At 42.5% G+C, this 12328-nt stretch overlaps 1 protein-coding gene across 3 annotated transcripts; it reads right to left on the bottom strand.

Moving 5' to 3' along the window:
* Nucleotides 1-63: 63 nt before the first annotated feature.
* On the bottom strand, nucleotides 64-11842 carry LOC119549424 (macoilin). 3 transcript variants are annotated; one of them, XM_037857503.1, is made up of 11 exons: nucleotides 11707-11842; nucleotides 7003-7418; nucleotides 5268-5412; nucleotides 5068-5194; nucleotides 4874-5000; nucleotides 3992-4806; nucleotides 3279-3581; nucleotides 2875-2979; nucleotides 2155-2813; nucleotides 1830-2022; nucleotides 64-1772 (listed from the first exon to the last, which is right to left on the bottom strand). In XM_037857503.1, the coding sequence occupies exons 2-11, from the start codon at nucleotides 7080-7082 to the stop codon at nucleotides 1138-1140; spliced, it is 3189 nt and encodes a 1062-aa protein (XP_037713431.1). In that variant the 5' UTR covers nucleotides 7083-7418; nucleotides 11707-11842; the 3' UTR covers nucleotides 64-1137. The 3 variants fall into 3 exon arrangements, with proteins under 3 accessions (XP_037713431.1, XP_037713432.1, XP_037713434.1); XM_037857504.1 differs by lacking the exon at nucleotides 11707-11842 and adding an exon at nucleotides 11379-11655; XM_037857506.1 differs by having other exon boundaries at nucleotides 67-1772; nucleotides 4175-4806.
* Between the last annotated feature and the right edge of the window lie 486 nt (nucleotides 11843-12328).

Raw genomic sequence — 12328 nt, 5'->3', positions numbered from 1 at the left:
TTAGGTTGCTGGGATACACTAAATCAAATCAAACCAAAATGTATAAGTAATCAAAATCATATGTACTTGCTTCTCGCAGCGAAAGGTTATTTTATTATTAAACAAAATAGTCGACTTTTCACTTCTCGTAAATAAACCAAAGCGTGTTTCTTAGTTCTTTTCGATTTTATGTTTCTTAGGAACAGCAGAACTTAACAAAAATAAATTAAAACTTAAAAGAAAATCGTTTTCCGTTTGATGTTTGTTTGTTTCAAAAATTATAAGTTCTAAGTAATAGCATACATTTAAGGTTTTATAACAAAAATAATTTAATGAGATAATAAATCAAGGGCGCAGACTTCAAAAATATTCCATTGAATCAGGGGGCATGGGTCATGCAGGGCAGCCGCCACCGCCCCAAGATCATGGCCATCACTATGGTTGGTCCAACTCTCTCACAGCGTTTGGTAAAAAAATGAAAAACATTGTACAAAGAATATTGGATAGTTCCTTGGCTTTCTTCTTCATCAATTAAAAATACGAATTGCCATTTTCATTTTGTTATTATTTTTAGAAATTTGTGTTCTGTTCTCTTATTGTTTTCAAATGTGTTTCGAGTTCTCGAATCATCTGGTTAAAGTAATCATTTACTTTTCGTGTTAGAGGGGGAGATACTGAATGTGTTGTGTGTTTTGTGTGGTGGCGGGGCAGCCGATTCAAAACAGTGGGTTAAATGAGCCGAGAATTTTCAATCGGAGTTAGTCATTAAGGCCTTCAAGAAAGAATTTAAATTGGAATGCCAGATTCAATGGGGAATCTGGTTGGGTTGGAGATTTTGAAAAGTTTTTGAAAATGTTCAGCAATTTTAAGCTGCATTCATCAGTGCTGCCTGCGCTTCTGTGGCGGTGTTTAGATTTTAAAGGAAACTGCTTATTCATATTACGGACATTCAGATATTGTATGCAAACTTTATGGAACCGGCTCCGGTTTTCGGGCTGCTCATCGTTTGCTGTGGCGACGGTTGTTTGCGTTTGTTTTCCCTAATTCATATAAAGTATAATAATCTCAAACTTGTCGTCGCATATGCAGGTGCGAGGACGACGACGACGATGACGACGTCAAGGACTGCTGTTGCTGCTGCTGCTGCTGCTGTTGGCGTCAGGCATCCGACCCGTTGGGGTTCATGCCCACCGGCGACACCACCATCATGTTGCCCGTCTTGGGCGTGTACACACTTGCATTGGGATCCAGCGTTGAGCCGCCATTTCCGTTGGCGGCAGCAGCGTTGGCAGCGGCAACAGCATTGGCAGCGGCAACCTGAAAGGCAGCAGACACGCTGACCGGCACCATTTGCTGCTGGGAGCCAGGACCACCGCCACCCTGCTGCTGATGCTGCTGGTGTTGCTGCTGATGCTGTTGATGCTGCTGGTGTTGCTGCTGTTGATGCTGCTGATGTTGCTGGTGCTGTTGGTGTTGCTGCTGGTGTTGCTGCTGCTGGTGTTGCTGGTGCTGCTGATGTTGCTGATGCTGCTGATGCTGTTGGTGCTGCTGCTGCTGCTGTTGCTGGTGCTGCTGATGCTGCTGGTACTCCTGCGCAGCGCTCAAACTGAGCATGGGCGAGGACGGTCCGGGACCCGACTGTTGCAGCGGCGGCGTGTCGTTCATGCGCAGAATGCTGCTCGCCGGTCCATGTGGGCCTGTGTTCATGCACAAGTTGTCTGGCATCACGGCCAGAAGTTGGGCAATCTTTGCCTTGAGATCAATGACCTCATCCTCCTTGGAGCGACGATGGTCTAAAGGAGAGAATAATGAAATGAATGAGGTCTCAATCCAACGAATTCAATACTCACTGTCAGATATTTCAATCTGGCGCTTAGCAGCGCCCAGAGCCGAGAACAAGTCCAGCTTGACTCTCGTCTCCGCGGAGAGATTCTTCTCCAGCGTTGCGTTCTTCTCTTGGACGACAGCGAGGGCATTCAATAGCATCTCGGGATCAGGCTGCGACGATTCGCGGTTCCGTAGTTTTGCCTCCAGCATGCGGTACTAAAGATAGGAAATACATTTCTTGAACTTAGCGAACTTTTATATAAAGCTATGTAATATTATTTAACTAAGGAGAGGATCAGTTTGACTTCTTAGGGATTTGCCAAACAAACTAATAGTCTGACTGCTTACCTCTTGTTCCACTTTTCGTCCGTGCTCGACGGCTAGTTGCTTGGCCTCCTCCGTCTGCTTAAGGTCGCCTCGCAGTCGTTTCTGCTCCTCATCCATCTGCTGGCGCCGCTGCTTGCACTGGGAGCTGCACTCCGGACGAGCCGCCTTGTCCTCGGCCACCTTGCGAGCCTTCTTTTCGTTGGCCAGCTGAGAGTCCAGGGATTGTTTCTGGCGGCGCTCCTCGTTGAGTCGCCGCTCCACCGTCTGCAGATTGAGCATATCGGCGTGTCGAGCGTTATTCAGCTCCTGGATGCGCTTCTCCAGCTCGTCGCACTCCTTCTGCTTGGCCTGCAGCGTTGACTTGCTGGTGAGATTGGCGTCTAGTTTTTGGCGCAGTTCGTTTTCGATTTGCTTCATATGGCTAATTTCAGTGCGATATTTCTTCACATCGGCCTCCAGTTTAAGACAGGTTTCGCAGATCTTGGAGACCACCTTGCTGGCCAAGTTGGCGATGGCATTGCTCGAGGTGGAGCTCGCCGACGATGATACTGAGCTGGCGTCGTTATTGTTATTGTTGGCCGTGTTCTCCTTGTCCTTCTCCTTTTGTTGCTGAGCCAGCTGCTGCTGATGGCTGTGATTGTCCTTTGCTGCATTATCCTTCTTGCCGCGATTGCGTCGACCTGCAAATGGAGATAGGGATTAGTCATAATGCACTTTATAACCCGTCGTTGCCTTTCTTACCCTTGGGTGCCTTTTCAGCAGGTGGTGCTGGCTCCACACTGGCCGCTTCCTCGACTTCAAGGTGATTGGCATTTCCGTTGGGGACAGCGTTGCCCGCCTTTTTGTCTGAAAATGGAAAACGAAGAAGGTCTTAATTAAATGAATATTAAAACAATCAATATGATTCCAGCCTTATGCTATTTTTATAGCTATAAAAAAATATTAATTAAAACTGCTTTAAAAACTCAGAAATGTATTTTACCGGGCTACCAAAGATAAGGGAAATGGTGAAACATTTAGAGTTCCTCTCAAGGGAAGCACGTTCTAATTGAACACTTAATTACGTTAATAAATAGAATCGATAAGATTAATAGCTATCTGGTTGCGCTTTTAAAGGCAATCAAATCTAGGTGCTAGCCACTCACCGTGCTTCTCCTTTCCTCCCTGCTGCTGCTGTTGTTGTTGTGGATAGTTGGTGCTACTATCCCAGTCTGACTTCTCCTTATCCTTATCCTTATCCTTACTATTACTTGATGTGGCTGTTACAGTTGTGGTTGCTGTGGCAGCGCCGCTATCGACTTGGTGATAGTTGTTGCTGCTATTTTTACCCCCGTGTCGCGCTCCATTGTTGTGCTCATTATCAGCAGCGTCACCCTTGTTGCGATGCTTATCCTTGTCCACGCTGCGTCGATGGTTCCTTGAACCACCAGCGTGACCATTGGAGGTTGCTGAAAGGAGATATATTAATAGATCATTAAGTGCATGTTTATATTTATATTTCTACACGTCGATGATGTACAACATAATTGTGTGTTTATTGATTCGTGAGGGAATGGGGTCGGTCTGGGGACGGACGTTATTAGTTGTTCGCGCCCTCCTGCTGACAATCGAAATTAGATTTGCATTGCAGCAGGAACATAATGATATGAAGGTAAGGGCTGACAACTCTGCCGACTGTGGTTGCTGTGGGTTAGATATCGCGCGAGGAAGCCTCGCTGGCGGTTACTATATATATATTGATGGATTCGTGGGTTTCATGCGCATACAGAAACATACAAATGTGTCTGGTACAAATTAATGGGTTCGTTCTTTGTTGCTGTTGTGAGGGGCAGCAGAAAGCAGCAGAATGCATTATTACCACCACAACAACCGTCAGCATCGGCACCGTCGGAAGTCGAGGAGGAAGAACGGGCAGAAGAAGTAGCCGGGGATTCGCCGGCCCCCAACTGATGTGGCTGCTGCTGCTGTTGCTGCTGCGTCGCCAAGCTTGCAGCCAAAGCAGAGAGAGCTGAGACGGGAGTGGAGGAAGTGGTTGCTGCACCTGTTGTGGCCGTGGATCCAGCAGACGCCGACGACTGCTTGCCCGCCGCCGCCGTCGTCGACGACGACGAGGATGTGCCAGAGGATGTGGACGCCGCCGCTGCAGTTGCCGCAGATCCCGTTGCCGATGACGCTGCAGAGTACGAGGATGCGGCCGCGTTTGTACCGTCACTCGTACTGTTGTCCTTGCCGCCGCCTCCGCCGCCGCTGCTACTGTTGCTGTTGTGGCTGCTGCCGCTGTTGCCACTATTGTTGTTATGATGGTGGTGATGGTGATGATTGCTATTGCTCGAGCTGTTGCTGCTGCTGGCGCCGGCGCCGCCGCTGTGATGATGCTCATGATGGTTTTGTGCTTGCGTGGCAGTGGCCAAAATGCCATTTGCCGCGTTTGCTCCGGATGATGCGACCAGAGCCGGCGTGGTGGCCGATCCGTTGGCCACCACCACGGTGCTGGATGTGGCTGTCGCCCCCGCAGCCGCCTCCTCGGCTGCCTCCTCAGCGGGCAGAGCCTGCTGCAGGAGCTGCATGTAGAACTCATTGTCCTTGGCCACTTCGCGCTGCTTCCGCTGGCGCATTCGGTAGCCCACGTAGCTTTTGAAGCCAAATCCGAGCGTGACAACCGGATAGCCAATGCTAAAAGCAGAGCAGGAGATGATTACAATAAGGTTCTAATCCAACCCCACGCTTTAGTTAGCCTCACCAATGCGCTGCGAACGGCCGGCAGAGATCCAGATGCGGCATATGGCGACTGTCCTTCCATCGTATGCCCACCTCTAGGTAGACAAATAACATCCAGAGTATTATGGTCGGCAAACAGATCCCCTTATCTGCAAGTAAATGGGTAATCAAGTAAGGAGATGTCCGGAGCACCGACACTGGCGGGGAATGACTCACCTGTGTGCCAGACGTACTGCACCCAAACGTATGTGCTGGCCGCGAAGAGCAGCCAGTGAACGGGTATGAAGAATAAACAGACCAGATCCGACGTTATCGCTATGCACACGAACAGCACGGAGAATGCCTGCAAATGGAATTGGCCCCTATAGAGTTTCACTCAGTCCGGCGATGGATGAAGCCATCTCCATTCCACTTACCAGTCCCTTGTACTTAAAGGAATCGTGCACGGAGCGAAGGAGCAGCCAGAATGGCCACAAGTACTCGAACCGGAACATGAACATGAAGTCGGCAACCATTACGATGGCCCAAAGGATCAGAAACTTCATGTACAGAACTGTTGTGCTGCAAATGGATAGGGAGAAAAAGGGTTAGAAATTGTGGATTGATAGATTTGTAATTAATATTATTATATGCTCTACAACTTGGAAAATGTTTAATCATCCCCTTAGTCTTTATGGTACTCTTTATCTAGAGTTCTGATAACTTAAATATAAGTATTTGGTATACAAAATGCTTGAAAGGCATCAAGAAAGGTGGGTGGTACGACTTTTTTCATAAATAAAATTTCCCTGGCTTTATAAGGTCGACGTGCCAATCAAATTGGCAATTAATTAAAGTCAAGACTGACAGTATCGAAGCAATATAAATTAGTTTAACTTAATTTAGTACTGGAAATCGGTAGCACAATATTATAAGTTTCTTAATTTGATTAATTGGGTACGATACCCACAATATTTTTTTAAAAATTCAACATGCTTTGACTCAAATTGACATCCGTATGCTTTTTAATCAAGTGTAGTGCCCCATTAAGCAATCAAAATGTGAACATGTAGGGGTCAGCTTTGACATGTTTTCAGACCTCAGATAGGAATCAGCATCCATCAATCAGGCAGTAAAAAATGTTTAATGAGATGAGCACAGTCAAAGATTTAGAAATCTGACGAAACAAAACAGAAGCGCTAAGAGGCGGGTAAAATGCCAAAAACGAGTAGCGTCCAAATAGATTCAGGCATAACATCATAAAACAACAGCACTAAGGCGCAATCAAAAAGTAAACAAACGTATAAATAATAAAAAGCGAGAACAGAGGAGCACCAGTTCCTCCACATGAGCAGCACACTCTCGGAATTTCGGTGGTTGTTCTCTTGCGACTCGAGAAATGTGATAATCAAATCATCAAGTTGACTTGGGGGGGCAGTTCGCATGCCAACAAATCGAAAAGTATCTTTATTACCTCAATTAAGAAGTTGCCTTATCGTAGGATAAACAATAATTTAATTGATGGGCTGTGACAAAATTCGATTGGTCTTGGAATTAATAAAGATTTTCAAGAGCTATGTGTAGCACATAAAGATTTAAAGTTTTATTTCATTGGAAATAAACAATCACAGTAGTTAAGGGAAATGTAAAATCGGAAATTTTATTTTAACACATTTCAATTCTATGGAAATAATCATAATCTAAGCAACTATTTGTATTTGTATTGTGTTTTTATATTTTGAAAAGGTTGAGAATCGAATTCTTTGGGTCAAACTAATTAAATAAGAACTTTATCTGCACTAAGTATTACTCATTAAAAGTCTTATGATTATCATATTAATTGAAACAAATTGAGATATAAAGTTTGCAGATAAATAAAACTTAAGAGCACATAGTTCATTTTAATTGCTGTCGTTAAATACTAAAATGGGGAAAAAGATAAATATTTTAATAACATTGTTGCTTTCAAAACGACTACTTTATATTCTTTTTGGAACATGGCTTCTTACAGTATAAAAATCATTTCTTATCATTTGAAAACTCTGACAGTTTCCCAGCAATTGCAGCCCTACAAAACCCTTTAAGAGTAGGAATAGTTTTGGAAAGAACTATCCCGTTTTAAGTCGAATCTTAATGGATTTTTATACTGTTATTAGGCAAATATTAACTCACCTGCCGTACATTCCCTCTGTGATTTTGTTGCGCTTAATCGGCCGCCGAAGTTTGCCGCAATCCGCGTTGCGTCGCTTCATCTTGGATGCGCGGCGTGTGTCCTCCGCTCGAAATGCTAGATCTCCCTGCTTCCCCTGGATAAGTTGGCTCCCCTTCCTTGGCCTCCTGGCTATATGTATATATCCTATGTCCTATATCGACCTATCGACTGCTGCGAACGGATTGAGTCCTCGCTCCACTACACTTCACTTGATAATCAGATGCTGCTGGGGCTCCTGGTATTTCCGGAGGCGATGTCGGCGTGGTTTTGCTTGCTGGTGCCTCTGCTGCCGGCGCGACGGCATCTCATTTACATCTGATGCGTTTGGAAAATGTTTTTCGCCTCCTGCTGAGCCGGCTTTTCTTCGCTTTTCACACTGCAAACAGATGACACAAGAAAAAGAAAAAAAGGCAGGGGATGAGTATGAGAGATGCGAAACAACGAGAGCAAAGACCAGAGAAAACGTGAGAATATGCGACCAATACGATCTGATACGATCCGATCTTCTTGGCATTGAATTCTCTGCCGAAATTGAACAAGTGTCACTACTCCTATTTAAAATCATCAAGCATCTTATATCGTATAATAAGTAAAAGCAAATATGTTATTTTTAGGCCTGCTATTCTGTTGAATGCACTTTCGCTTTGTTGCAAGTGCGGGCGTTTGAAATTCAGAGAGGCGGTTTAGCACTTGAAAGATATCCAAATTTCAACGCCCCAACTATTGCCAAAACAATTTAAAACAATGGCTAAGAAGCTAAACAAATTGACTCATTGGGTTGTTAAGTAATCCATTTCGAAAAAATTATGACTAATTGTCATTTATCAAATGGGCGTCTGCGTAGAAATTGAGAAGTAAAACCATTTCAATTTTGACAGATTTAATGCGAGCTAGGTTATTTCAATTTCAAAAGAGGTACAAAATTTTGAAAAATTTACAAATGTGAAATATAGGTGGTTTTAAATGCTGGTTCTCTTAATTATACAGAGCTTGTACATTTCAGTTATTGAATGGAATATCACCTTCTGATGCAATAATATTTCAGATAAGATTTTAGATTATTCTGATGAAATTCCATGGCAATGCTAAATAAACCTAGATATGCAATCGAAACCTTATATCTATCAAAATAGTCTCTCAATAATAAATTGCTTATACATGAAGATATGCATGAGCTTCTGGGAGATTGAAAAAGCGTTAAAAGCACACCTGTGGGCCAGAGAAAATAAGATTATATGGAGGTGTGTGTACTCAGATACGTGCCAATAAGGCGTTCTGCGAATTGCTGGAGATTGGTGGAATTCAGTTATTTCGGATGACATTAAAGACTCTGAAGTACTTTAGTTTAGGGAAATACCCAAGGGATGAAATGTACTCCAAGGAAAATTTGTATTTGCAAATTGCATACTTAGTCTTTGATAATCACAGGATTATTTTCTTATTTTCTTCAGCAAGTGATATAGGGATTACTTATTGAAATCTTAATTTCCAGTATGGATGTTTTTTTTATTTTTTTCCAATAAGACAGGACACATTTTTGTTTAATTACCAACTTTTGTGCAACTTTAAAACATCACTATTTCAAAAGAAATAACTTTTTCGGTGGTAAAACAATTGCACAGGCCTAGCCAATGGAAAAGCACTAAAATAAATTCTGGTAAAAGGACTTGAAAAATACAAGTGCAGACGGAGAACACGCACACTCACTGGCGAACACAAACAAATCAATGCAACGACGGGTATTTTGAGTGTGGGAGTTGAGTTTTGGGACGTACGGCAATCCGGGAAGGGAAATGCGATGTGCCCACTGCTTTTCAACATGTGGATGTGGATGCTGCCCGGTAAAAATTCGGTGGAACGTGAAATACACTCTCTGTTGCGCCAATACAAGGTTTGATGGATATGGCTATGGCTACAGAGCTCTATGGCTTGGATATGGGATATGGGATATGGAACGGACGTGGCAATGCGACTGCGCCAACTCAATCGGAAGCGGAACTATGCAGATTTCAAGGAAGCAGAGCAGAATCACTGGCCTGGCATCCTTGTGTGTATGTATACGGGTGAAAAGGTTTATAAATAGCATCCAAAAGTGGAGCGCATCCATGGCATGGCCACATGGCAGCAAAAGCAACAGAAACAGAGCTGGAGCAAGGAAAAGAGGAAGCTCCCTTTGCCAATGACGTCTGGTGCTGTTGCTCGAATGTCCTGTTCCTGTTCCCGTTCCCACTTCGGTTTCTCGTCCTGTGACGGACCACAAATGGACACCTGAATGCTCAATGTGCTTCCCTTTCTCACCACCGTTTTCCGGGCTGCGCTCGTATCCGCCATTTTGGAATCCCCGTCTGCATCGGCAGTCGAATATACATAATTGCCCAAAGGGTTGTCTCAGATTGGGCCTAATTTCATTGAGTTTTGCCTATTGGCCACTATACATTTTTTTTAATTATCTCTGTTAAAGTGCTTGCCGTAATACACTAGGTTGTTTAAGTGTCTTTCTTATTATGGTGTTCAAGGTCTATCTTAACTACAAAAGTAAAAGGGTTAGATTCTTTTTAATAGCTTTATTAAATATCCCAAGGTTTGCAAAAATCTAGAAACCATTAGTGGCAGTAAATCGCAATAAAATTAGTTAACCTAACTTAACCCTAACTAGTATAAACTTAAAAATCTTAATGATTTACCAAAGTACATTTCTTTAAAATGTATTAATAAAGTAATCAATAAATTCCTGCCAACAATTTCTTGGAATTTTTATTTCATATGTGGCTACTGAAAAATAAGAAAATTCCCGATTCTTCGGATTGGTTGAGGTCAGCGTCTGGGCTTACATAAATAAGCGCTTCTGTGACTAACCTTTTTAAAAATAAAAAGCAACATTTGACTGTTAATAAATGTTTATTTGGAAAAATGCCTAAGGCTCGGCTGACAAAAAGCCTGGAATCATCTTTATTAGCGCTTGCGCGAAACTAATTTTTTAACCCATTCACTAAGCGTTAAAGCCTATTGATAAGGTTCTTAAAAATTGTTTTGATTATCAAATTTGTTAAATTATATTATTGTATTTTATTATGATAAGGAGAAATGTAAAAATTGTGTTCTTTTAAAATAAACTACATACTTTAGAATTTTGAACCAAAAACAACAACAAACTTTATCGCGAATGACACAGCAATCTTTCCCGAAGAATTTCAAGTGGAATTTCGTCTGATGGGAATTTTGTGTCACCCCTTAGATTCCCAAAAACAGTGTTTCTTTTCCAAAATAATATCTAAAACAATGTTTATGGACCCCAAAATCTTCGTATTTAGAGGTCCCTAGGAAGATAAGGACAAATGAACCCACTCCACAGCAAGATAAGAAAAATTCTCGTTTCTACAGTTACCATATAATTAGGTTCTTTACTTGAGATTATCCGATGAAATGATCGAGATTGTAACATTAAAATGACCCACAGTTTTCAACGGCTCATAAAGTGCACTGATTTCGCTCTCGCCTGTTTTGTTTCTCTCCCCATCGCTCTCTCATGGCTCTCCCTCTCTCTTTTGTTTCACACTTTCCCAATTGCATTTCGTTGGCCAAAACGAGATCGCACTGACACACTCCCACGCATAGTGCACACACACATATATATACATAGCGCTCATCGCATTTAGAAAAGCCACAAAAACAAAAACGAAAAGCGAATCAAGAAAAACAACAACGTCAGGGCGACAAGATTCGACGCGCAACAAAAGGCTAAAGAACTTTGATAAAATGCGGTAATTCGGTTTCTGTTTCTGTTTCTGCTTTTTGCATAACTTGGGCGAATTTGGCGATAGCAGGGGCTCCAATAATGTTGGGCCCTCGGTTTTTAATGGTTGGGTAGGGTTCTTATCGGGTGTAAGTAGCAACTAGATAATAAATAAAGCAAATAAATAGCGAAATCCATTCATGCCGGTTGGCTTGATCACCTTCGTATTTTTTTCCGAAAATAGCTAGAATAAAACAAAACATCTCTGTGTGCGTGTGTGGGTATGCATGTTTGTGCAGGCGGAGAGCAGCAAAAACAAAAACAACAAAAGTGAAGGAAGGGAAAGGGGAAAATGTGAAAAGTTGCTTTCGCTGAGCTTTTCAAACAGCATCCACATTTTAGCCCAGGAAGCATCCTTTTCGGCTCTCTCTCTCTTTCATCTGCTTCTCCGCCAGGAAGCATCCTTTTTGCTCTCTCTCCCTGCTCTGCCAGCGCCGACTGCGGTTACGTATGCACGAGTGTGTGTGTGGTTTGTTGGCGGCTGGCACACGTACAGGGACACCTATGTATACACCTATATGTTTCTTTTTTCACACTGCTCACCTACACGAACACTACGATATACAGCCAAAAAGCACTGCAAAATTGCACACGTTTTGTTCAGTATTTTGGGCTCGCTTTTGGCATTTTCATTCGCACACAGTGCGCTTCTGATTATTTCACTCGTTTTTTCACTGGGATTGCTGCTCAACTTATTTACTTTCGAGCGGATTTCTGATACAATTTGCACATTTCTAACAAATGCGCTGTGTCCGTGAGCATGTGTATGTGCCTCGGCCTGCGTGCCTGCTGTGTGTGTGTACGAATAGATTCTTTGGCACCCGAAAATTTTTCTCTTTTTTTCCACTTTGACAACTCCTGGGATGCTTACACTCAATTAGCACTGCATTTTCTGTCCGCGTAACCGTAACCGTTTCTGCACAAATATTCCGGTGATCGTATCGATTAACTTGCGTTTTGTATATTTTAACACTTTTACTTCGAAATTGGAGATGGGACAAAGTCGATGCTTGTGAGAGGCCGTCGATGCTTACCGTAATTTGGTTATATCGATGTTTTCTTGCAACTATCGATAAGCAGATTATCGAATAAAATTTAAATAATTTATTAAAGTAACTTGATAACTTTAACAGTTAAAGCGGGCTATCCTTTGGTATCCTATTTTTAAACAACATGTGTAGGCTTGAATATCTTCCCTGGGATAATAAGGTAATATTTGTAGAGCTTCTCTAATTGGTGGAATTGCCTTGTAGAAAATGTGCATGTAAACTAAGGTTTTCGTGTAAAATGTTTAAGAAATGTAAAATTAGACTATAGCATTAAAAATATACTTCAAACAAAAAATTAGCAAAAATAAGTGAAAAACAACACATCAACCTCAAGGAACCAATTCTTTTGTAACTAACTATAGAATGAAGAGTATTGAACTTTTGAAATCGTGTCGCGGAGATGGCAATCTGAAAAAATCCTTCGATTCAAAAAGAGAGCTTCAA

This window comes from Drosophila subpulchrella, chromosome 2R (assembly GCF_014743375.2).
Source record: "Drosophila subpulchrella strain 33 F10 #4 breed RU33 chromosome 2R, RU_Dsub_v1.1 Primary Assembly, whole genome shotgun sequence".
NCBI classification, from domain to species: domain Eukaryota; kingdom Metazoa; phylum Arthropoda; class Insecta; order Diptera; family Drosophilidae; genus Drosophila; species Drosophila subpulchrella.
The sequence above is the reverse complement of the archived record's forward strand: the minus strand, read 5'-3'. Positions and strand labels throughout refer to the sequence as shown.

Excerpts from the sequence above, each read along its gene's own strand:
- LOC119549424 (XM_037857503.1), bottom strand. The coding sequence starts at position 7,082 with ATGAAGCGACGCAACGCGGATTGCGGCAAACTTCGGCGGCCGATTAAG. Across the intron at positions 2,980-3,278 it reads GGGAGGAAAGGAGAAGCACG|ACAAAAAGGCGGGCAACGCT; the intron begins GTGAGTGGCTAG and ends TTCCATTTTCAG. Across the intron at positions 2,814-2,874 it reads TGCTGAAAAGGCACCCAAGG|GTCGACGCAATCGCGGCAAG; the intron begins GTAAGAAAGGCA and ends CTCCATTTGCAG.